General features: G+C 38.2%; 1 protein-coding gene across 3 annotated transcripts in view; it reads left to right on the top strand.

The window, feature by feature from the left end:
• The window catches only part of LOC149533839 (peptidase uncH-like), a 282829-nt gene that overhangs the window by 57557 nt on the left and 197600 nt on the right, over positions 1-27672 (top strand). For all 3 annotated transcript variants that reach the window (XM_089804019.1, XM_089804018.1, XM_089804020.1), the window contains 4 exons: positions 9786-9890; positions 10022-10093; positions 10324-10471; positions 18200-18282. In XM_089804019.1, coding sequence (XP_089660145.1) covers positions 9786-9890; positions 10022-10093; positions 10324-10471; positions 18200-18282 — 408 coding nt within the window. The remainder of the gene's footprint in view (positions 1-9785; positions 9891-10021; positions 10094-10323; positions 10472-18199; positions 18283-27672) is intronic.

The raw sequence follows: 27672 nt of genomic DNA, 5'->3' as shown, positions 1-27672 counted from the left end.
AACCTGGTGTTATCCATACGCTGTGCACAATATTGTGGAAAAGGAAAAACATCCTTAACCTCTGGGGGTAGGGCTCTCCACTCAGTTGTAGTTACCGTGACTGAATCCTGGAATCCAACCTCAGGTGGCTCCACTTGTGCCGGTTGCTCAACTTGCCCAAACTAAGGCGATAATGGCCTATTTTAGAGCGAGAATACATGGATGTTTCTGCCAATGGGAATGAAGGGAGCTCTTTATGTAGACATGGGACTGATGATTGTGCTAGCTTTCAGCAACAAAAACCGACTTGTTCCTTCCCTGTCTTCCCTATCTACCTCCACGCCTATCCAATACCATCCGCTCTAGGGTATCTTGTAATCTGTCCAGTGTCTGGACTATCTTGGGCTGTGAAACAATTAGAGTTCTCATGAACTCTCTCCTTTGCCTTTGTAGGCATGCTATCATGAGCAACACCTTGTGCCTCACCCATAATTGGTGTCTCTGCGTCTCTAGCGACTTCTGCTCACCACTGGTTTCTCCCACACTCATAAAACCTATGCATTTCTCCACCAAGATGCATAGAAGATATATAAAAATAGATGGCAAATGCTGAAACGAATTATCAAACCCTTTTCTATAACCTGTTGTGATAATTTCATTGACACCCTATAGGTTGGCAGGATTCAAGCTTTGATACCACTAAAAGATCCCAAAAGGATCCTTTCACTGAACTTCTATAAATTTTAATTAAAATAATAGATTTTCCTGTGACTTCGTTGTGGTCTTAGAGAATTAGGCAGAAGTTGCAGAATGATTGTTTCTTCTTTTTTGTATTTTCCAGATATAAGTAAAACAATAATTAACAACAACAAATAATATAATATTCAGTCAACTAGATAGCTACAAATTGTACCAAGCAAGATATGTAATTAGTATGCCAGCAAAGGTGTTTACAAACAAGCAATGAAGATGCTAGCAACAAGAATGGACCAGCCATGCACCAAAAGGGAAGAGATGACTAACATAATCCAACCAAAAAATCATGTGCCAGCTGAAAGCCAGCCGTACAGCTGCTATAGTCATGCCAAGGCAGCAAGAAGATCCCAATGTGCCAAACAAGACCCTCAACGTGCAATGCACAAGCACCCCCAAATGTTGAACTTAACAATCTTTGTCAACTGCTGAAACAATACTGTAGAATGCTATTGAAACCATCTATTGGGGTTTGCATCCTAATAGCCAGGCTCTAGGGTTTGCGTCCCAGTCCTTTAGAATCGCTCGTTAGAGCAAAATCGCAAATACCAAGAATGAAGATCTAAAAGATAACAAAAGAATGAGCCAACATCTCCTTTTATCTCCCTCTCAAAGCCAGTCGAATCCTAAAGGGAGAATATGCCTTTCCCTTTATTATAAAATGATATCTTCTCAATTAAAAGGTCTTTATGTATAGGAAAAACATCCCTTTCCTCAAATAAGATAACTGTAGGTGCCCGAAGGTTTCCAGATGATGAAAATAAGTTATAATAATTCAAGACCTTTCCAACGAGCTATAACACATAGGTCTGCCTGACCAGATGAAGCCAAAATCCCCTTATTACTCCAATTAGCTATATAAATAGCTTTATTTTGATCTATTTAAACACAAACTAAGGAAATATTAAAGATATTTCCTTTTATTCAACTGGAAAGCCAAACCAACCAAATAATTAGTGAACGGGTCCCGTTACCTGCTTGTGACTAATGTCGGGCAATGTGGGCCAATTGGTAGTTCCATCCCCAAAAACTAGGCATGCTTCTAGAAACTGGGGAATATACCCTATCACCCTGAAATTGAAACCATATATTGGTCCCGAGGAGCCTCAAATTTGATCATTGCCATCACTCCTAAATTTTAGAAAATCCCTAAAATTAAGGAACTGCACTACCTGGCTCTCCAACTGACTGTAGAACCAACTCTGGTCACTGAGTATCTAGTATGAGTCTCTATCCACCACTGCTAGACTACCAGACTCCAATAATAGGCTAACTCTCATGACTGCTAGTCAAACTAGAGAGGGGACATGACAAAGAAAACAATATTAATCGAGCTACTATAGTTGTCACTGACCATTCAGAAAAGAAGTGTTGAAGTTTAGTGTTAACCGCGTAATTTTAGTGTTAATCAAGCCAAGTATTGACCGAACAAGTTGTAGTGTTCACCTAGTATGAACAATAAGAACAAGTTAACAAAAGATTTAATTTGAGGCCGACATTTGATGAAAATTAAGAATGTTCGAGATGTTTCAAAGATAAGGATGAAGCTAGTTATGAGATCAACGAGTGGAGTGATGCAAAGAAGATTTGATGAAGAAGAGTTAATAATTTGAGATGAAGCACAAAGGTCAAGGCAGAATTATATTTCTCAAGCATCTAGATTCATTAAATCTGAAACTGATGGAGATCTACGATTGTGATTAAGCGGCAAAATTTGGAAGATTCTAGAACAACAAAAGTTATCTATTTAAAGGGATGAACAAGATGTTTCTTGTTGTTGATGTTGAAGGTGTTGATCAAGGCGATGAAGAAGAAGAAGTTAGAAGGTGAACTGAGTAGAGCAGTATTGTGAAGATCTAGAGGAAGTGCTAAGTTGAAGTGAATGTGTGAATCAGCTAGAAAGGGATCAGAAGGAAGAGATTGAGCGAAACAAAGATCTGAACAAACAAGGTAGTGCTAAAACCTAACAAATCATTTCATTGTTGCTTTCTTACCATTGTAGCAGAAAAATCTCTTAACTGAGTGGACCTAACAAGTCTTTTAAATCCTATGTGGTAGCATTCTTTTGAATGTTTTGTAAGTCCTTTACAATGGATCACTCTTTAGAAATTTAAAGAAGTGATAAGGTTTAGATAATCTTTGGTGAAAAGCCTCTAACAAGGTTATACTAAAAATGCGTATGTAACCTTTAACAAGGTTGGCTCCTAACAGAGCTCACTTAAGAACAATGAACATATTTGGGTTTCTAGTTCCCAGGTGGGTTTTTCTTTTATAGGGTTTCCATGTTAAATGCTTGTGTCAAATGTGTGAATACTTGTTGTGTTGCAAGTTTATTTCATGTTAACTATTTATTGCTGCAACTCGTTATAAGCTAGATGATTACTTTGATACTTGATAAATTAAGCAATAGTAGGAAGTTGCCAATTTGATGCTATGATGAAATCCATTTGAATAATGATGTTTGATTTGGTTATTGAGTTATTCATATGAAAGTTTAAGAAGTTAAGTTTGTACTAAAGTTTTTTAAGGCCTGTAGGATAACTGGTTATAACTGATTCTCCCCCGCTCTTAGTTATCTAATAGGATTATGAGTTCCATTCTCAATTGGGGCTGGGGTATAGGGGGCTTTTTCCTTTTGGGGTTTTGGGGTTCGATGACGTTGATGTACTAAAGGTAGATAGTCTAAGGCACGATTGGCTTTTGGCTCAAGAAATAGATTGGATCTTCAGGGTCTGAAAGCCTGAAGACCTAGTGTTTCAATGAAAATTGGCATAGTTGAAACCCTAAAGGACAATCACCACTACTACTTGCCCTAGATTCTATACACTAAGGACAAACTATCAAAACAAAATTGAAAGTTGTAGTATCCCCATCAGGAAATAAAATAAACTAATAACTTTATTTGGGGCCCTGATTGATTTTTTGTATATCTTGGGCCCATCTTTAATTTTCTGTAGGTGTAGGTGTTTGCCGTGTCATGTGTTGGCACATTGTTTCTTCCCTGGGAGTTTTCCTCTGATGAGGTATATATGTTCATCGGATTAGTTGTTTTAGGTATGTGATTTGGATTATTTCTTTGTACTGCGAATTCCTGTTGGCATTCTATATTGTTCGCCATTTCAGAAGTGGAAGATCTTTCCTACTTGACTATTCGGGTTTCGGTGTGACTCAACCCTCACCCTATTTTGTCCTGCATTACTTTGCCTCAGATTTGGCACATTTGGAGCGCTTTTTTTGTTTTGCAAATATAATATTTTGAGTTTTAGCAAGAAATTGTTATATTTTTGAGTTTCAGGGTTCAATGACCTTGATGTACTAAAGGTAGATAGTCTAAGGCAGGTGGCTTGCGGCTCAAGGAATAGATCAGATCTTCGGGGTCTGAAAGCTTGAAGACTTAGTGTTTCAATGAAAATTGGTTTCAATGAAAATTGGCATAGTTGAAACCCTAAAGGACAATCATCACTACTACTTGCCCTAGGTTCTACACACTAAGGACAAACTATCAAAACAAAATTGAAAGTTGTAATATCCCCATCAGTAAATAAAATAAACTCATAACTTTATTTGGTGCCCTGATTGATTATTTGTATATCTTGGGCCCATCTTTAATTTTTCATAGGTGTAGGTGTTTATCGTGTCATGTGTCGGCACGTTATTTCTCCCCTGGGAGTTTTCCTCCCACGGGGTATATATGTTCGTTGGATTAGTTGTTGTAGGTATGTGATTTGGATTATATCTTTGTACTGTGAATTCCTATTGGCATTCTATACTGTTTGCCATTTCGAAAGTGGAAGATCTTTCCTACTTGACTATTCGAGTTTCGGTGTGACTCAACCCTCACCCTATTCTGTCTTGCATTATTTTGCCTCGGATTTGGCACATCTGGAGCACCACCTTTGTTTTGCAAATATAATATTTTGAGTTTCGGCAAGAAATTGTTATATCTCTGTGTTGGCATACGCTTCTATGCCTGACTATTATTTGGTGTATTCAGTGGGTTATATCTTCCCTTTGACATCTCCAACTCACTCCCTTCGACACATTCCTCAAACAGTACTATGGCATCAAAGCCTTCCTTCGGGCAATTTCTTTTGGGTGTTTCCCTCAGGCACATTCCTTTGGGCACTTTCCCTTGGGACTTCCCTTGGGCACTTTCCCTTAGGTGGTTTCCCTCATGTACTTTCTCTCGGGACTTTCCCTTAGGTACTCTCCCTTGGATACTTTCCCTCAGGTACTTTCCCTAGGGTGCTTTCCCTTAGGAACTTTCCCTTGGGTGCTTCCCTCCCTCCGGTACTTCTGACTAGTGTCTTCCCTCGAGAAAACTCGTGTGTTGTTGGGGAACATTATAGTGGTATCAGAGCTAGTGATTCTACCAGCCTATGGAAGTGAATGCAAGTTTATACCCGAAGAAGAATGCGAGATCACCTTGTTGGTAGAATAGTGGATCCCCAAGATCCTTCGACAAAACTCATGAATCTTTTAAGAGAGCTCAGTACAAACAAAGTGCAGATCCGGAAACCCCAAATGCTTACGCAAGAAACATTACAAAATTTGGCTGAGTGGAAGATAACGAGAGAACAAAATGGACATAGCGACGACTCTGTCACAAGAAGGACAAACACTCAACCTTCTCGCTCTCAACCTTCGGTACCCATTTTCCTTCCAAGGATGAAAGAACCATGCAAAGAAAGACAACCCACTTTTTAGCAAATGTAAGAACAAATTCGATAGGATTGGAGGAATGTGAATATGGAAGGTGATATATCGTACAAAGACTATGTTGATCTATGAATTAGATATTCAGGTGGGGGAAGTCGTGGTTATTTTAATGATGATCTTAGCAGAAAGATCGGAAAAGTAAACTAATCACCATTTGATGGATCTGGAGTCATCATTACATAGGCACTGTTTCTGACTTTCAGCTCAACATTATGCTCGAAGAGGAATCAATCAAGTTTGTAGCGCTCCATCTGGAAGGAGTGGCGCAAGAGTGGTGGCACCATAGATTGGTCACTCTCGGTCAATGACCAAGTGACCTCTTATGTTGAGCTCACTGAGACACTCATCAATTGTTTTGATGGAAAGGATCCTGAACTAAACTTGAAAGATCTGGCACAACTAAGGCAAACAGGTATGATAGACAATTACATAATGGAGTTCCAAAGGCTATTAGTACTAGTCATAGACATCTTTGAGAGATGTCAAATTGTGTTATTCATGGATGGGTTGAGGGAGCCCTTAAGAGGCTGGATCAAAGGGTTCAAAACCATGCACACTCAACAAAGCTATTAAGAAGGTGCGTGACATGGCCACATCTTCCTCCAAAACCCACATAGCTACACCAACACCTTCCCCACAAGAAGACAAAGGCAAGGAGCCAATTCAGGAAAAACCTCCGCTAGATGAAGGCTCTTGGCAAGAGCTCCGGAGGAAAAATCATTGTTATGAAAGGAGCCATGGAGACCGGGTTATTGCTGCCTTGGGAAGGGAAAGATTCATTACATTGAGGTGTTTCCTTACGACGACAAAGGACAAGTATCTAAAATAATTGGTGAAGAAATTAACTAGGAAGAGAGAATAAATGGCCTCATACAAAAAGGGGGTTCCATTGCTACCCTCACTACAATGGCTGAAAGTGGTATCTTCAAGGTTCAGGGCACAATTCATAGAAAACGAGTCACAGTCGTGATTGATAATGGTGCCACATTTAATCTCATAATTCATCATTGGTCACTAGTAAGGGCTTGCACTTAGTAAAGCATAGTGGACTCGAGGTTAAGTTTACTAGAGGAATGTTGTTACTTTGCACTCATGTGATCCCACGTCTCAACATTTCCATGGGAAACTATACTTTGATAGATGATTTCTTTTTCATAGATTTGGTTGACACTAATATCATATTGGGCATCGAGTGGATGGAGACCCTTGATTAGTACACCCAAAGCTTCAAGAGGATTGACTTTTCATTTGAAGTAGATAGCAAGAAGGTGTTGCTAAGAGGAATATCAAATAAAGGACTGAGGGAAGTCACAATCAATAAGATGGAGGCCATTTTAAACATGATATGATCCCAGAATTTAAGTTCGATGCTGCGCTGGCAAGTAAAAACATGACAGTCAACACTTTACCCCATTCCTTATATGATTTGCGAGCCTATCTGTTGGTCGAGCACTCCAAGAACACTTTTGCATGTCAGATGATGAATGGCTATTTACATGATGAAAGATACAAAGTGATTGATGATATCATATACTACAACAATAAGATCTACTTGGTGCTTGACTCCAAACTGAAGAAGCTGATTACAGAAGGTTTGCCAAAATCAGATTTACAATTGCTTGAGGACAAGCAATTTTTGGGACAAGAGGATTGTGATTTCCCCGTCGTTAAATAAAATAAACTAATAACTTTATTTGGGGTCCCAATTGATTTTTTGTATATCTTAGGCCCATCTTTAATTTTCCGTATGTAGTTGTTTGCTGTGTCATGTGTTGGCATGTTGTTTATTCCTTGGGAGTTTTCCTCTGACGAGGTATATATGTCTGTTGATTAGTTGTTATAAGTATGTGATTTGGATTATTTCTTTGTACTGCAAATTCCTATTGGAATTTTGTATTTTTTGCCATTTTGGAAGTAGAAGATCTTCCCTACTTGGCTATTTCAGTTTTAGTGGGATTTAACCCTCACCCTATTCTATCTTGTATTACTTTGCTTCGGATCTAACACATCTGGAGCTCCATCTTTGTTTTCAAAATGTAATATTTTTCAGTTTCGGTAATAAATTGTTATAACTCTATTTTGGCATACGCTTCTGTGTTTGACTATTATTTGGTGTATTCAGTAGATTATATCTTCCCTTCAGCATCTCAAGCTCACTCCCTTCAACACATTCCTTAAATAGTATCGTGGCATTAGATCTTTCCCTCAGGCACTTTCCTTTGAGTGTTTCCCTTGGGCACGTTCCCTCAAGTACTTTCCCTCAGGAACTTTCCCCTGGGTACTCTCCCTCAGGACTTTCCTTCGGGTGCTTTCCTTCGAATACTTTCCCTTGGGTTTTTCCCTCAGGTACTTTCCCTCGGGTGCTTTCACTTGGGTACTTTCCCTCAGGCACTTTCCTTTGGGTGCTTCTCTCCCTGGAGTACTTTCCCTCGGGTGCTTCCCTTCCTTGGGTACTTTCCCTTGGGTACTTCCTATGAGTGTTCCCTCGAGAAAACTTGTGCGTTGTTGGGGAACATTACAAAAGTGAAAAAAAACAAAAAACTAGGGCAAACATTGAAAAATACAAACTCTATCTCAAAAGGCAAATGAAAGGCAAGAATTCTATGATTGAGGATGAGATCAATGATCAAACAAGGCAAACCAGGGATGGAAAGCCAAATAATGGAGGTGATAATCACAAGAAATTGGATCGCCGAAAGAATGACAACAGAGAGCTTAGAATGATGAAAATCGGAGAATGACCAAAAAGCTAATCGTCATGCCTTCGAGCGGTCGAGGTCCAAATAATCCTAACATTCCAACACCTTGAGGTCTATTCCTTAATTCCATGGGAGGTTAGGCTTTTGGGTCTTTGTTGGTGTCTAGATTGGAACAACCTTGAAACTTCAAAAGTCTGAAAGGACTAAAAAAACTAACTCCCAAAAAACAATAAAAAAGGGGGGGGGGGAATGGTGAAAAAAGCTGATATCCAACTGTTGAGAGCATATAGTTCCACAATCTGACTCACTGGATACCTAATTAGGCCAGCCATAATGGTCCTACCAACAAGAAATAAAAGCAAAAGAGGAGGTCTCCATTAGCCCGAGTGGCTAAAATGGGGTGCGAGTCCTAGAGGCATAACACTATGGACATCTACACTAGGTACTCTTGGGTTTTGGTTTGGGTGCGTCCCTAGGTTTCATTGGTTTAATGTTTATAATTCTTGACTTTAGTTGAGATCCAGGCTTACTTGACCCAAGTCTAACTTGGATTAAGGTCTTATTGACTTGGTTTGAAGTATTATAATTAATTATATTGATGTCATCCACCAAATTGAGGTCTGACCCTTATTAATGCCAATCAATCTTGTACAAGATCCCTTACCATAGATCAAAATTGTCCCATGCGAAGTAGGATAGTACTATATGATGAGTTGATTGGAGTACTACTTAGTTACTCTTGTGTTCCAAAGAAATGTTGACTTCACATCAATAAATATCTACCTACATATGGATCTAATGCTGGCCAAAATTTCTACTAATCCTCCTTTCTCGGAGTTAGAGATCTTATGCTTTCTGCCTGGTGCTATCTAATTGTAGGTTTAACTACACCTGTTGTTTTAGTGGTTCCTAATCATCTATGGTACATGTCATTGTTGATTAAAACGGGGACTCTAAAGTCTCACCTTAGGATTCACCAATAGTTTTATACCGTTTTAAAAATAAATTATCAACTTACGTGTGATGATTATCATCAATTCAAGTGTCAAGTGCGATCATTTTTACACCTTTGTGGAAACATTGTTCAAACTTGGACAATTTTGTTTTCCTATTTTTACACTTGTTCAATATAGGAAATTTAACTTCCCAGAGATTCAGATCTCCTTTCATCAACTGCAAGGGCAAACCAAGCAAGCTTAAGAGTCTTAAAGTTTCTCAAAAAGCAGGTTGGAGATTCAGTTTCAAGGGCAGTCCAAACAAGGTTTTTAGAGCCTGTTAGCCTAATGAAGTGGAGTTTCTCAAAATTCAAAATGCAGATTCAATTTTTCCTTATTTTACTACAATGGCAACTTTCCTGCATTATAACAATTGTATAAAGCGTACACAATATACACGGTAACCTTTACTGGTTTTGATTGTTATTGTTCTGAATCCTCTACTAGCTATATTTATCATGTCCTTTTTAATTTCAATGTAAGTATGTGGATCCTCTAAATAGCTACATTTCTTTTAAGTTTTAAGGTCTAAGAGTTCATTTTCTCTTGGCAAACAACTGGTTTTTCCCTGGGGATCATTGTTGAAGGATAGAGGTTCTTCCATACACATCATTTCTATTTGTGCTTTATTGACCTGCAGATCGGTCTCCGATTGCTCTAACACCAGACTACGGGGGACCTATAGTGCGCTATGCTGATGGAGTGGTAGATGTATGCTTCAGTCGCTATATAACAGTGAGGGAAGGTGAGATAATTGAGAAGAGTTGATTTTTTATTTATTTAATAGATATTTGCATGGCATGTTTGTTGAGTTCTCTGTTTACACATTTTTGTTTTTTCTGTTGTCTACAATAAATAATTTTTCTTCCTGAACAGACCACCGTCAAAAAGATAGGGAACCTGTTACAACAATAGTATGCATGGGGCTTGACGGAAATGATATCAAAGGTAAGCAATATACAATGGAGTTTTTATATTTTATACCATGAAAGATAATATTGTTGACCAAGGATCTTGAAATTTTGATTTGAAGCTTTGTTGAAGCATTCTGTTCATAAAATATTTTGTTGTCAAGGATCTTGAGAGGTTGATAGGAAGTTTAAATGAAGGTATAGTATGCTCGTTGGAATGTGTGATAGGACTAACCCCATGAATTATGGAAACTGTCCTTTGTTTAGAGCCGCATGTATTGGTAAGCGGCAACGACTTCTATTCATTTCCACGTTTAAGCCCAGATGGTGAAAAAATGGTATGGATAGAGTGGAGTCATCCAAACATGCCTTGGGACAAAGCGGAGCTCTGGGTTGGTTATTTTTCGTCAGATGGGTGGGTAACTTTCTCATCTTTCATGGCCTTAATCTATTGTTCTTGCTCTAATACCCTACTTGGCTTGTATGAGTAATAAAATGTGATCCTTATGTTTGTTATAAGTATCATTTGTTCTTAGTAAGGTCCAACTTCTTTTGTTTTGAATCTGTATTAAAGCATTTGATGGTGCCTTAATCTATTGCTCTTGCATCATTTGTTCATATTAAGTACCAACTTCTTTTGTTTTGAATCTGTATTAAAGCATTTGATGGTGCCTTAATTTATTGTTCTTGCATCATTTGTTCTTAGTAAGTTCCAACTTCTTTTGTTTTGAATCTGTATTAAAGCATTTGATGGTTCCTTAATATACTGTTCAATCTTTATTAAAGCATTTGGTGGTGCACCACATAGCATGTCATTCTATAAGAGTGAAGAATAGAAAATATTTGGTCAAGGAAAGTTGGCCGAGGAAAATCATTATACAAATTTAATCTCATTTAATGTGCAGGTGGACATTCTTCTTCCATATGAGCAGCATTGCCTTCTGTATCCTCTTAGGTTCTGTACCCAAAACTCCTACACAATTCTCTATTTCTGCAACAGTAAAGCTAGATTGATGGCCAGTCTCTTGGTATTTACACTTTGATTGCAATACCTCATCATATTGGTATTTTTAATGATTTCAAAAGAAAGGAAGATTGCCATTAGAAACTATAACCATGTGGCTGTTATTCTGTTGTTCTGCATTGAAAGGTATTTAGTTTACCACAATGTCCTCATGGTTTTGCAACTTAAAATTTATGGATCTCCTTTTCTTCCTTGTGCCTTTCACCTCAAGTGAATGGTAATCTTATTTTTTAATTGATTTGGGTTGTTTCCCTTGTTTTTGTGGGATTGAAGACATGACTATTCATCAATATTGGTTCCCATGTAGTAATAATATCATTTATCAATGCAGGATCCTTTTTACAATGAGACTAGATAGTCTATTTGGATCTTCTTTTTGTGTATAGGCTTTACCTAAGTAACATATCATCTTTTTGTTGAAATCATTAAAAATACCAATATGATGAGGTATTGCAATCAAAGTGAAAATACCAAGAGACTGGCCATCAATCTAGCTTTACTGTTGCAGAAATAGAGAATTGTGTAGGAGTTTTGGGTACAGAACCTAAGAGGATACAGAAGGCAATGCTGCTCATATGGAAGGAGAATGTCCACCTGCACATTAAATGAGATTAAATTTGTATAATGATTTTCCTCGGCCAACTTTCCTTGACCAAACATTTGCTATTCTTCACTCTTATAGAATGACATGCTATGTGGTGCACCACCAAATGCTTTAATAAAGATTGAACAGTAGATTAAGGAATCATCAAATGCTTTAATACAGATTCAAAACAAAAGAAGTTGGAACTTACTAAGAACAAATGATGCAAGAACAATAAATTAAGGCACCATCAAATGCTTTAATACAGATTCAAAACAAAAGAAGTTTTAAACATGAGAATTTGAGACTTATTCATGCTAACGTGAGTTTCTTTGTTTTAAGTTGCACCCCTCATTTTTTTGATATATTAGTGAGGGGCTCTTTTGCAGCCATTGACTACATGCATCAATTAATCAATGACATTAAACTCTGCTGCTCAAGGTAAATCCATATAATCTAAAAGGCTAAAGCTATAACAAGCAATCCACATGGGATTTTAGAACCAAAAAAACAAAAAAGCTATCCTAGTAAGAAACCAAATAAGCCTATCTTAAACCGTTGGGGTTTTATCAACCCAACACATAGCTTCTATATTCGTGATCTCCTATGCACCAGCAATGATCTCTATATCCAAACTGCCACAAACTTCACCTTTTTCATTCACAATTTTGCCTTCACTTTGTTCTTGACATTTGAATAGGATTCACAAGTAGATCATTTTGAATTCCTTGATGCCTTGCTCAAACCACTGGACAATGAGGAGAACTTTGACGTTATTTTTTTTGTGTGATTTCCGAAGAGTTGACTATTGAGACCAAACATGTACAAAAGTCTATTAGCTCATTCAATTAGTAGATGATCTTAGCTTCCTTGCATGTAAATTTACTCATGAATGTAAGGGTCATGCTTACAAAGTTCCACCTCTATCACAGATGAGATCATCACCCATGCTGCTGCTTGTTTTGCTATCTTTGGGATCATGGGAAAAAATATCCATTTGTAGACAACCCTACTAAATCTTCCAACTTTGTGAGAAAATTGGTGTAAATAGGGCTCATAGACTTGATTATGCTAGGTCCAAAACCATCTTAATTGTTCGCAGAGGTTCAGTTTTTAAATTTTAGACAACTGAAAAGTGCCTCTATTCTTTGGTCACAAAGGACACCACAGTAAAATGGAATCAACATTTTTCCTACTACCCATTGCTTTACCATGCTCAATTTTTTGATTGACGACACCCAACACTAGTAGGAAAGGAAACCCTGCAGTTTGATCAAAACCAAACAACGATGAAAGCAAAACACAACCCTTTGGAGAAGGATAGGCACTCATAATTTGATTCTTAAGGCTGAAAGCTAGAATGCTCTCCACATGCCTCTAAATAAATCATCTCCATTCATAATGTAGAGCCAACTTATAATAAACATCTCCTTTCTAACAAATAATCAAAGGGAAACTTGGAACTTTTAGCCCTGATCAGGTGCTTACCCTTACACTTGGGAATGAAATAGAATTGAATGATAAATTGAATGATTCAATCTAAACTAGGCATCCATTTAATCACTTGATTAGTTGTCAATGAATCGAATCCCTATGCTTTTTTTGACTCGGTTGTTAATTGATCTAGCTCTATTTGTAGAATGGAAATACAACTGAAGTTCAGATAGGAATACAAATGATACAAAATGATGCAATTGAGATACAGGTAAAGCAAAACATAGAATGTACCTTTAATACCACAACACCAATTGGCAAGGTAATGGTTTGTTTATTCATACCAAAAACATCATTAGTACATTGACAACATTCCAAGTACTTATAGAAGGGTCGGTTGGTTGGGAAAACCAAACAACGCATTCCCTCACCTCCTAACTACCCAACCCCATTAAGCTTTAACAATTACTAAGTACAATAGGTACTTTATTCTGACTACACTATTCCTACATTGGCCAACAAATTATACTCTAAATAACCATGAGTTTTATAAATGTTCAAAATGCTAACATAGCTCCAAAGCCTTATCCATAGGATTTTTAAAGTTCTAGCATTGGCAAACATCTTAGTTATTCCAAAGTTTAACTCAAGAGAATCTCCTTCGACTCAGTTTCTAACAACCCACCGAAGAGCTAAAATGACACAGCATTGCCATCCATTTAACTTCCTTAGAACCTAAAAAGAAGCAACTGCCTTTCACAAAACAATGATCCTTTTAATGCTGCCAACATTGAGATATTGCCAAACCAGATTGTCTTGTGATGCAACATAAAAATTCAACTTCAAAAAATCCCAAGGAGTTTTCCTCCAAAGAGCATTGCTACATCCAATCATAGTTGGAAAATTCTGACTCAGCAACAACTCACCAAGCCCCCCCAAAAGTTTAATCAGGAAAAGCTCGACAATTTAAAAAAGAACTTGGGAAAACTTGGGAACCTAAAAAAACCACTGAAATTTAATTAAAAATACATTTTTTTTGTAAAATTTAATGAGAAGATGCATCTCATAAGTTAATTAAAGAGAATACAAAAGAAACAAGTAGAGTTTAGATATATATAAATGCATAGTGGGTACAAAATTGCATTCTCATGGGAATGCTAATGGCGGGAAGCAAAATAGTAAATAGTTTCAATCTGTCAAACTAAAAGTAAATACTAAATACATCAATACAATCACATCTTCCTCTTTCTAGCTGCACTAGCAGGAAAGTGAGGGAGTCTAGTCCTTGAAGAAATGCCCCACACTGGGATTAGGCATGAGTTGTGTGACTGTGAAGTCTGTGGCTGTGCCTCCTCATTTGACATCCCTACTGATTGGCTCGGCATCCTGGAAGAGGATGTATCTCCTCCTATATGTGGCACTGGTAATCCCTCCTCTGAGCTTGAATCATCATTGTCCTCATCCTCAATGTCATGCATTGTGAAATGAAAATTTGTTCCGCCACCCCCTTCCATGTCCTGCCTGTCCAAATCAGCGATCTCATCTACTGAAAACAATGGACCTAGCTCCTGTGCTGTCCAATCAGAATAAGGATTTATCTCTTCTAGATCAAGTGGACCAGGTAATGCTGAACTCTGTGCCCTTTTTATGCGCAACTTAAGATTATAGTGCACATAAACAAGGTCATTAAGTTGTCTTTGAGTCATTCTATTTCTTTTCTTTGTGTGGATGGACTCAAATAAGCTCCAATTGCGCTCACAATGGGATGTGCTACAAGGTTGGCATAGGACTCTGAGAGAAAAATTCCTTAAATTGGGGGTATTGCCACCCCAACTTTCCCACCAACCATCTACAAAGCAAAATATAATAAGTTATAAAACAATGAAAAAAGATAATTAGAAAACACAACTTTTCAATTTGCAAAAGTTTTAAAGTTCGACACTTTACCTGGTGCTTGAGTAGCTCTTGCTCTCTTTGCTAGCATAGAAGAGAACAAATTATCCCTTGATTCCACATAGACTTGTTGTTCAGTCACAAAAGGTCTCTCTTCGCTTGATTGGATATCATTCTCTCAATACATTTAGAGAGACCTTCCATGACCTCTCTGTTAAGATTTGAGTAGGAATCATCAACCCTAAAACAAATAGAAAATGATATCAAGTCTTACTACACAATTTTAAAAATTAAAGTAAAATGAAGTCTTAGTAAAATCTCAAGGACAATCATAGTACCTAAATTTGGGATTGAGGAAGTAGCCTTCTGCATGAATGGGTTGGTGGAGCATATTGTTCCACCTCCTATAATTATTTCCCAAATGGGGTCAAATCTGAGTCTGTCTGCATGATAGTAGTTTCTAACAGTCGCATTGGCCTTATCCATGGTCTCATAAAGACCTCCCATTGGGGATTGTTGCCCATCACATATGCGCAAGACCCTAACTAGGGGCATAGACATCTACATTTGAAATTTGAAAAATACAAATTAGTTAATAACATAGTAAGTTATGAATTAATAATGAAACTTGAATCAACTAAAAATATAATGTTTTGATTCTTGAAGTTACCTCCACAATCTCTGAAGCCTTTGGAAAAAATCTATCATCAAAGACTATCTGTGCCACAACCTCTCCTTCAGGCTTCTTTGAGTAAGGTGAAACAACCCAATCAGCACACAAACATTTGTTTCAGAGTCAATATGTGGTCGAGAATACTTTGCAACATCAAGAACATCGTTGCAAACCTTGTCATTGCGGGTCTCACTAAATCTTTGCTTTTAGTGGTCTTTCTCATCAAACTAAGAACCCATGGGTGATTATAGATATATTTGGTGACTTGCCTAGCATCTTCCACAATTGGACTCACCCAATCAAGTTTTCCTATGTCCTCGAAAAGAAGGTCAAGGACATGTGTTGCACAAGGTGACCAAAGAAGTGTGGGATGCCTCTCTTGGAGGATTCTACCTAAAAGATTAGTAAAAAATCAATAATTAGTTACAAACTTTCCATATTTACATCAAATCTAAATTGAATAATACCATAGCATTACATTAATGATTCATATTGAACATAAAAAAAATAAATTTACCTACTGCCACATGTTGTTGCATTATTTGTGATGATTTGCACCACATTCTCCGCTCCCACCTCCATGACAACTTTCTCCAACATTAAAGCCAATTTGTGCACTTTTTTCACTTTGTTGGAGGCGTCAACAAATTTCCAAAACACCACGTCATCTTTGTAAGCAACCAATAAATTAATAATGGTTCTGCTTCTTCCATCTGTTCACCCATCAGATAAAATGGTGCAACTATATTTCTTCCACTCTTTCTTTTGGTCTTCTATTAATACTCTTGTCCAACCAACTGCATGGTCAAGCAACCTACAAAATTTAGGTGTAATATAGTGTTAGTAAAAAATAAGAAATAATAATTAAGATTTAAAATATAACAATGAACTGAAGTGGATCACAATTATTTACAATTACTAAATAGTAAATACTAACCTTCCACTCAAATCCTTGCGAGACGGCAGCTTGTATCCTTTGCCCGATATTGAAATTGTATTCACCAAATCCAAGCAATAGGGACTATTAGCCACATACATTGAGATATTGTTAAAAAATAAAAAATCATCTATTGCAATATCAGTTTGCTCATGCACCTCCTTGTACTATTTAGTGCCCTCTAATGATGGCTGTGATCCAGCTGTGTTCCTGGACACAAAATAACTCCCTATCCTTGATGCGTATGGTGATAAAGAATTAGGAAATGTAGAAGAAGTGGAACCGACAAAAGAGACATTTTGTTTGTGGATCCGTGGGCCACGAAGAGATCTCGGTATGTTCTCAAGTGCTTCTTCTTCTTGCATATCAAAAGGAGCTCATTGAGATTCAACTATGATTGCCCTCATAGCTAATTTCACCCTCTCCTTATTCAATTTTTTCTCTTCAGCAGTTGTAAGTAGGGCATTGATGAATCTTTTTTCTTTAGTAACCTTGAGACAAGGATTTGAATCATGTTTCTTTATGCCTGCAAGGTGGTATTTGAAGCGGTTTATGCCTCCAAAAATAAGTTTTTAACATGGAATGCATATAGCCTTCCCAACATCATTTGGAGCTTCATAGGCATTCTGCCATGCTTGATCTCTTACATTTCTAGGCCGAGTGCCTATATATCTAGATGGGCATGGAGTTTGTGGCCCTACACATATAAATTTATAAAAAAATGAATAAACAAAGTTAGAACTTAGATCTATGAGTATGAACTAAAGGTACTAAACAACTAAATGAACAACTAGGGTTTGTATTTAAAAAATCTTACATATCCTTAATAAAAATGTCAAACATAGAGCTGAATGACTTTCAAATGATTCAAACATAGAGTTAAAATGGTTTCAAATGATTTGAATTCATTTACAAGAAATAAGAAAACAATAGAGCTATTTTTAAAACTATAAAAACAATCTCATAAAACCTACCTGAGAAAGAGATTTGTCTTCAAAAACTGGCTGGAATACTCTTCAAATCCACCCAAATCCGCTTTGAATCGCTTGCAACCACTTAAGAATACCTTGGAACCCTTCTTCTCTCCCCTCCTCAAGCCTTTGATCGCACAGTAGAAACTGGTGTTGAAAAAATGAGAAATTCTGCCCTATATTGCTTTTCCAAACGTGCCGCTGATTTTTTGGCAATTAATCGGCGAGTTTTTTGGAGGAGCCGAGTTCTAAAAATGGCGAGTTTTTCTGCCATTTACTCGTCGGCCGAGAAAATTCGGTGATTTTCTACTACTCGCCGATTACTTTGCGAGTGTGCCAACTATGCATTCAACAATATAAAAATAAGCCTCACACCTCAATAATGAAGTGATGTAATTCTAAATTACATAATGATTTTTCATCAATAAGCTTCAAAGATCATGGTATTGGTTTAAAGTTTAAAACAAGTGAGAAAATATATTTGCTGCTGTAACTGTGGAGAAACTCTCATAGGATGCATATTTTTCAATCTCCTAATTTAAGGATATATTTTGAATGTTTGCAACATATTAGTTAACATTCTTATGTAAATTTTACACACAATGAGCAATGATTTGTTTCTTTGCAGGGAAGTTGTCAAACATATCTGCATAGCTGGCCAAGACCCAAACATGATAGAATCACCAACAGAACCAAAGTGGTCATCTAAAGGTATTCATTTGCTTCCTATTACTTTTGACCTAATATGTGCAAATATTTATACCTTAATGAGCATTGTAAATATATTCAGAACTTCTATTCAATTCAAGTTTTGCGTTTGGTATATTTTGAGACTCATATGTGGAGTGGTATATATGAGTGCATTTGAAATTTCCTTATTTTCTAAAGAATATTGGTCAATAATCAAGAATGCTATTTATCTTGTTAAATGAAATATCACTGTGATGGGAAATGAAATATTTGTGAATGAGAGAAAAACAAGCAAACATAGGAGTAAAACTTAGAAAATGGATTGCTAAAGGCTTGCTATGCTATTCTTCAAATAGATAGAAAACTAAATTTTTTGTATACATGAAATCGGACATAAGCAACTGATTGCATAATGACCTTTACTTAAAAGGTTAATTAATGCACCCTCCCTTATTACAAGCTTTGGAAAACACCATTTTATGCAACGTGTCTATTTATTATATTGATGTACTTATATAAAAGTGTTACATCCCAAAATTTTGACCTAATTTTAAACTTGTTCATAATCGTTGGATTTAACGGATTATTCTTTCATGATCATGTGAAATAGATAGTTATTTATATACGTTGTATTAACTGTTAATGTAGATGGTTGTTAATCATTAATTGTTATTTGATGTTAGCAGTTGCTAGATTTTGAAATTATGATTAATAATTTAAAGTCTTTTAAATATTTATATGGAATTAGTATGAATTGTTATTATGGCGGAAGTGTTTTCATGAGTGATTGCAGGAGACGATGAAGGAGGGGGAAGCATTGCTAAATGGGATCATCGGAATGAGATGTTCACTTAGTTTAGTCAAGAGGATTGGCAGGTATGACCTTAAACTTCTTTGGTAAGGACCCAATGACTTCAACATAGGATACATTTGTAGGACCCACATGAGCTATTAAAAAAAAATCAAATAAAACATAAAATAATCTAATTAAAATATAAAACGTACCTCAAGGGATTTTAATTGATCTTTCATCATCATATATATATATACGTATATATAAATATAAAAATGAAATGGCACCATTATATTATAATAACTTAATAAAATGATGTCACCCCATTGATATGTAGTGTTCCTAACCTCCTTTGGTAAAGAAACAATCGAATAATGGCGTGTATGCACTACAGGAGAGTGTCGTACAAATGGTGTATGGTGCAAGTAAGAGGAATGGTCGCCTAGGAGTCCATATAGAAGGTTTAGTGGTTGTATGGTGAGAATGTCCAAGCCACATGGTGAGAAGTATTTGATGTCCTCTGACCCTCAGTAACAGGAGTGTATGCCTGAAGAATGTCTGAATCTAATCTACACGTGCCATAGGGGAGGCTTGGCTAGTTGTACGATGAGTAGGAAGGGGGTGTACGGTGGTAATGAATGTACCTCAAGTGGATGGCCATATAGTTGGCAGGCGTACGATGGATGTGATAGCCGTACGGTGGGCTGAGGTAGTTGTACGGAAAACAATACCACTGATGCTGTATGGTGCAAGGAGGCCGTACGGATGGATTGGGAGGCCGTATGGTGTGTATGCAGGTCGTACGAATGAACTGTGAAGCTGTATGTTAATTAGAAAACTCAAGTTGTACAATGAAGTGATGAATAGCACGGATGGATGGAAGAGGGCCATACGGGTGAGGAATGAGTAGCACGGGAGAACACACAGTTAGGTATCTGAGACCGATACGAAACACAATCTTGTTCATACAAAAACACAGAAAATGTTGATGAAATCCACACAATAATAGAGACTTGAATGCAAATAATAATTGCTAGAAGATAATGCTTCAATTTGCCAAATCTGAGCGAAGTATTACATGCAACAACGGAATAGGGTGAGGGTTGAATCCCACCGAAACCGCATGAGCCAAATAGGGAAGATCTTTCATTTTCGAAATGGTGAACAATTCAGAACTCCAAAAATTTGCAGTACAGAGAAAATAATCAAAAAACATACCTACAGACTACCTACAAGCCGTGCTTAAATACCCGTCGGGAAACTTTTTGAGGGTGTACAAAGATAGCCGATAGCGACGCAAACTACGGAAACAAAAATAAAAATGGGTCCGAGATACATTAAATCAACCGGCCTGTTACAAAAGTTTGATTTATTATTTATTTTATAATGGGAACATTTTAGTCCTCTCGTCCCAAATTCTGCTTGTCCTCAAGCAAATGCAATATTGGATGTTAAAGAATGTGCTCACCCTCCCACGTTGCATCGTCCAACGGTAGGTGTTGCCAGCATACCAAGTATTCCTTCACAGTACGGTTCCGTAGGGCCCTCTCACGTACTTCAAGGATCTCAGCTAGTTCCAAAATGAGCTTTCCTTCTTCATTGGGTGGCGGAAGTTCAGTAGTAACTGTGATGTTTTGCTCTACAACTTTCTTTAGACAAGAGACATGGAAGACATTATAAATGCAGTTACCCTCCGAAAGTTCCAGCTCATAGGCAACTTCACCAATGTGGCGAGTTATGCGATAGGGGCCATAGAATCAAGGTTTCAGTTTCTCTTTTCCCTTTTCCTTCAGTGAGGATTGTTGATATGGCTGGAGCCAGAGATAGACCAAATCCCCGACTTTGAAACTTCTCTCTATTCTGTGTTTGTCGGCATACATCTTCTATTGTTTTTGTGCCCTCTATAGATTTTCCTTCAAGCATCTCAAAATGTCTTGTCCCTCCTGAAGCCAGTCCCTCGTCCTTGGTGTGCGACTATCGCCCAAAACTGTGTCGATGAAGGAAAGGGGTTCGTACCCATACAAAACTTTGAAGGGTGCCATTTCGATGGACATGTGGTATGTGGCATTGTAGCAATATTCTCCTAGATGGATCCATTTTACCTAGGCTCACTGTTGTGCTGAAATGTAGTTCTAAAGGTAGCCTTCGAGCCATTTGTTCACAATCTTTGTTTGTCTGTCTGTTTGCGGGTGGTAACTTGTACTTGGCGATAGTTCTATCCCTACCATCCGAAATAGTTCTGTCGAGAAGATATTGACGAATTGTCCATCCTGATCATTGATGATGTTTCGGGGTAATTGGTGCAAATGAAAGACTTCTCTAAAGAACAGATTGACAACTTGTGCGGCCTAAAGGTTGGAGGGGATGGCAACGAAATGTGCATACTTTGTCAATTTGTCAACCACCATGAAAATACAATCCTTTCTGTTCACCTTGGAAAGCCTTGTTATGAAATCCATCGATATACTTTTCCACTTACATTCGGGAGTTGGCAAAGGTTGTAGCAGCCCGACAGGTAGAGTATGTTCGGACTTGTTCTGTTGGCAGACCGTACACTCTCTTACATACTGCAACACGTTCCCTTTAAGTCCTTTCCATGAAAACCTCTCCCGAAGACTTCTGTAAGTTTTGAGGAAACTCGGGTGTCCAGCTAGGGGTGAGTCGTGTACTTCTTTCAAGATTTTCTGCTTTAGTTTGGATTTTGGCACCAAATATATCCGGTTTTGATAGTAGATGATGTCATCCACCACTCTGTACCAATTATCATGGGTGTGGCCATCCATTATTTCACAGGCAAATGTATTTTTGAAATATTCCACTAATAGATGTGCCTTCCAGTTAGTTGAAATCTAATCTAGCGAGTAGATAGTGGGTTTCCGGGACAAGGCATCTGCAACCACATTGTTTTTCCCTTTCACATATTCAATGTCAAAATCAAAAGCTTGAACCTTGCTTAACCATTTTTGTTGCCATTCCTTCAAGTCCCGTTGCTCTAGAAAATATCTCAAACTGTTGTAATCTGTACAAATGAAAAACATGGCACCCACCAGATATTGACGAAACTTGGTTAATGCATGAACGATGGCCATCATTTCTTTGTCATAGATGGAATATAGGCATTCTATTGGCGTAAGCTTCTTGCTCTCATAAGCGATGGGGTGTCTATCTTGCATCAGTACTACTCCAATGCCTTCCCTTGATGCGTTGCACTTTAAAATGAACGGTCGAGTGAAATCAGCTAGTGCAAGTATGGGACAAGTGCTCATGGCCTCTTTCATCTTATCAAAGGTGAGTTGTGCCTTTTCATTCCACTGGAAAGACCTCCTCTTTGTTAGATTCGTTAAGGGTGCGCTGAGCTGAGAGAATCCTTTAACAAACCTCTTATAGTAACTGCATAGTCTGAAAATCCTCGCAAATTCGTGAGTGATTTTGGGGAAGGCCAGTCAAGGATAGCCTGAATCTTCTCCTGATGCACTTGAACTCCATATTTACTGACAACATGCCCTAAGTACAATATTTCTGTCATACCAAATTCACATTTGGATTGCTTGGTGAACAAGGACTGTTCCTCCATGATACTTAGAACTTCATTCAGATGCTTCAGGTGCTCCTCCCATGTCTTGCTATAAATAAGAAGATCATCAAAGAATACCAATAAATACTTATGCAATTGTTTGTTGAAGATGCGGTTCATGCATGATTGAAATGTATTTGGTGCATTGGTTGATCCGAACGGCATGACCAGAAACTCATAATGTCCATAGTGACAACGGAAAGCCATCTTCTACACATCTTCTTCCCTCATGCGAATCTGATGGTATCCGAAATAGAGATCTATTTTTGAAAAATAGACCACGCCATGCAATTCACCCTGCAACTCATCTATCCTAGGAATGGGATATCTACTCTTTATTGTTTCTTTGTTCAATGTGCGGTAGTCCACACACATGCACCACATCCCGTCCTTTTTGACCAATACCACAGATGATGTGAATGGGCTAGTAACTGGGACGGATCCATTCTTTCTCTAACAATTCTTGAATCGTCCTTTCGATGTCATCTTTAAATTTCTTGGGGTTGCGGTACGGTGTGGTTACGACTGGCTTTGCTCCTGATTCCAACTCGATAGTGCGTTCAAACCCTTGATGAGGTGGTATGCCAAGAGGAATATCCATGAAAACTTTATCATGTCTACTTAAAATATCTTGAAGTTCATCATCTTGTGGAGGTGTTCGACACCCCTTTATAGGTTCCATTGAGATGAAACAATGCGCAGCCCATGCAACGTCATCGTGCTGAAAAATTGCCTCCATTTGATGCGCAGAAACTTCCTTCAAAGCTTCATTTGCCATTGTTCGGAGGACAACCTTCTTTCCGTCAACAACAAAAGTGAAGTCCATCTGTTTGAAGCTCTTGAGTGTATTCATCAAGGGTCTCCATCCACTGTATGCCAAGAATAACTTCTATGTCAGCCAGGTCCACTATGAAGAAATCCTCAGTCACCGTGTGATTCGCCATTGTGATAGTCGGTTGAGGAACAAGGTGCGTGCAGGGCAGGAAAATCCCTCCGGCGACCTTGACCTGAAAACCTGTGTGCGCCTCTGTAGGTAGACTTCTTCGTTTTACCAAGGAGGAGTTTATGAAATTTAGAGTAGGTCCTCTATCCAACATCACCGTAACCCTTTGTCCTTGAAGGGTGCCCCGTACACGAAAAATTGTGCACCTCAGGCTGTCGACCAAGGAAATGGTTCCTCCGCGTTGTATTAAAGCGACAATTCTCTCCGTACGGTTTAAATTGATGTTGGTGTCATTGTGGGGTTGGTTATCTTTGGCGGACATTTCTTCCTGTTCGTCCTCATCATCGGACATGACCTCAATGTAATGGATCTTCCCCTTTTCGAGGCATCGGTGGCCAAACTCCCAAGGTCCCTTGCAATTGAACCACAATTTCTTCCTTTGGAGTTCCTGTTTGGTAGCTTCATCCAATGTCGGCTTCTTGGGCGGAGGTTTGTCCCTCGGAAACGTCGACGGTTTAGCATGTCTAACTTTGAGGATGATGCTGATGACGATGCCATACTCCGTGCTTTATTGATAGCTTCCGACAGGGTGGCAGGATTGAACACCTTTACCCAACCTTTCAGAGGTTTTGTCAGTCCGTCCATGAAAAGCACTACGCGTCTTCTTTCGGAAATGTCCGTGACCAAAATAGAGAGTTTCTAAAAGTCTGCAATGAACTGATTGACCAATCCAGTTTGTCTTAGTTGTGCCAAATCTTTGAAATTGAGCTCCAGATCTTTACCATCAAATCGTTCTATCGATTTCTCCATGAATTTCGCATAAGTATTTATTTGATCATGCCCTAATGTGATGGTGCCGTGGTGCCACCATTCATGCGCAATCCCTCGAAGTGCAGCGCGACAAATTTAATTGCTTCTTCTTTCGGCATAGGATTCAGCTCGAAGTAGGTATCGGCTTTCATTACCCACACTTGTGCAGATATGGAACTGGATTTGTCAAATTGAGACAGATTTACCTTACTCAACTTTCTTCTAAGATCATTGTTAAAGTATCATTTGTTTCCACCTCCCGAATATCTCATTCTCAGATCCCCGCATTCTTTGCAGGATAAATCTTCTTCAAGGTTTGCATTCTTCTAGTCTTCTCTCAGTTGTTCTTGCATCTCTTCGAAGGTTGGTTGTCTCTCTCCGTGTTGTGCCTTTGTTTGTGGTGGAAAAGTTGGCATGGAAGGTCGAGAGCGTGCTCGCTGAGGGTTTGATTTACCCGACACCGAGTTCGCGCTGTGACCATTTTGTTCTCCAGATATTTTGTTCTCCGCCAACTTCTTGAGAGTTTCTTCCATGAGTCGCTGCATATCAGTGATCTGTGCCTGATTCCTAGCAAGTTACCTCAGTAGTGCCACAAGTTCGGCAGCGGTTGGTTTCGGTTCGACAACCATTCAATCAACAAAATGTGTCCTTCTCTTTTGGCTGTAAACTCTCATTCACGGTCTACAAGTTGGCAGGATCGAAGTGCTCTGATACTACTGTAGTGTTCCTGACCTCCTCTGGTAAACAAACAATCGAATAATGGCGTGTATGCACTACAAGAGAGTGTCGTACGGATGGTGTACAGTGTAAGTAAGAGGAATGGTTGCCCAGGAGTCCGCACAGAAGGTTTAGTGGTTGTACGGTGAGAATGTGCAAGCCACACAGTGAGAAGTATCCGATGTCCTTTGATCCTCAGTAATAGGAGCATATGCCTAAAGAATGTCTGAATCTACTCTACACATGCCACAAGGAAGGCCTGGCTGGCCGTATGGTGAGTACGAAGGGGGTGTACAGCGGCAACGAATGTACCTCAAGTGGATGGCCCTACGGTGGATGTGATAGCCGTACGGAAAACGATACCACTGATGCTGTACGGTATGCAAGGAGGTCGTACGACCGGATTGGGAGGCCGTACAATGTGTATGCAAGCCGTATGAATGAATTGTGAAGCCGTACGGTAATTAGAAAACTCAAGTCGTACAATGAAGTGATGAATAGCACGGATGGATGGAAGAGGGCCATACGGGTGAGGAATGAGCAGGATGGGAGAACATACAGTTAGGTATCTGAGACCGATATGAAACACAATCTTGTTCATAGACAAACACATAAAATGTTGATGAAATCCACACAATAATAGAGACTCGAATGCGAATAATAATTGCCAGAAGATAATGCTCCGATTTGCCAAATCCGAGAGAATTATTACATGCAACAACGGAATAGGCTGAGGGCTGAATCCCACCGAAACCGCACAAGCCAAATAGGGAAGATCTTTCACTTCCGAAATGGCGAACAATCTAGAACTCCAACAAGAATTCGCAGTATAGAGAAAGTAATAAAAAAGCATACCTATAGACTACCTAACAAAAATAAAAATGGGTTCGAGATACAATAAATCAATCGGCCCGTTACAAAAGTTTGATTTATTATATATTTTATAGCAGGAACATTACATGATATGTTCACATGAACGTACGTATATATATTATAAAAATAAACCAAATTATAATTTTTCCAACTCTTTCTTCCAACCTTTCTATTTTCTTTTCTTTTCTAGTCGATTTAACGCTTGGCAAATTTGAAATGACAAATAATCTTTTAAACTGGCGAAAGCCAAGAAGTGCCAATCGCTCTCCATATATGGAAGCCGTGAGAAAGAGACTAGACCATATTCCTTATGCCCAATCTTCTTTCTGTTTGCTACGTTTTCAGAATTACCCTTGTCTATATAGCACCCGACCTTTACATTTTTACCATTGATTATTTCTGCTGATATCGTGCAAATCGATTGTTAAGTTTATTCAAGTGGTACGATTTCGATTCCTTGCCGTGCAAGTAAATAGGCTGAGAAACAAAGATTTTATGCATTGAAAGTGACATCTCAAGCAATTGGAGGAAACTGATCCATTTTGCAAGTTCTTCAAACATTATGAAATTCTTATTAGGTCATGAATCACCTATCCAATGTTTTAAATACAATTTCTACAACAGTCGGCTAGGCATAGGAACTTCTTTTCATTATCTAGGATCACATATTTAGTTTGCTGAATAATCCCTGTCTTTTATAATGAATTTCCTTCTTACATTCATAACTTCTAGAATCATCATGAAGAGAGTTGAATAGTATGTCTTGAAGAAGAGTTTCTAAGTGTGATAAGAACCTGGACGAATATTAATGAACTTAAGAACATGTTTTATTTTCCCACAATTTATGATAAATGATATAAAAACAATGATCAAGAGTAGAATGCTCATAACTCTCCAAACTACTGGGATTCTGTCATGTCCCCTTTCTAGTGACATGATTCCCATAGTAGATTTGCCTATCATTGACTCTCGTAGGCAAATGATTTTGGAGAGAGAGTCATCCTGTTGCCAGTTGATTGCATATTGCTCTCGAAGCGTTATAATTGAGCCTACATCCAATAATTGGGGCCTACATGTTCTAATTTTGAGTTGAGATGACACTTTTATTTTATAAAGTTTTTTTATAATAAAGTGCATTATAATAAGGTTTTATAAAAGATGTTTCTAGAAATTTCTAGTGATTTCTTAGAAAAGTTAATAAATTGAGGGCTGGAGGCACCCATTTGGACAAGCGATTTTGTGGATTCTACTTCTAATTATATTGGAGCAATTTGTGGTCTTTGGTCTGCAAATTTCCATTAGGTCTTTGGGAACAAAAACTCCTTTGGATCTGCATAACTGAGGAACTGAGATATCTTCCGAAGGGTTGCTTATTGGAGATGGTATTTAGCCATTTCATGATGAATTATTTTGAGAATTGATTTTGAGGATTTAAGCTATTCGCAAGGGTTTGGAGTTCATCATCTTCTTACAGGATCAGTTGGCAAAATTCGGGAGATATTCAGTGCATATTCTGATGAGATTGTGAATGGGACTGGACTCATATTTTACACATAACTTTACTTTGCATGGGAATCTGAATTTATGCTTGGGAGGGGTTATACATTAACCCAAGGCGTTTCAAATCCTACCAAATACGGCATCCAATACACAACAGATTATTTTTTTAGCAGGGCCGTACATGTCAGAGCCGTACCAAGG

This window comes from Cupressus sempervirens, chromosome 10 (genome assembly GCF_028749045.1).
Source record: "Cupressus sempervirens isolate cs-2001-9-10 chromosome 10, ASM2874904v1, whole genome shotgun sequence".
NCBI classification, from domain to species: domain Eukaryota; kingdom Viridiplantae; phylum Streptophyta; class Pinopsida; order Cupressales; family Cupressaceae; genus Cupressus; species Cupressus sempervirens.
Note: the sequence above shows the minus strand (reverse complement) of the source record. Positions and strands in the feature narration are given on the sequence as shown.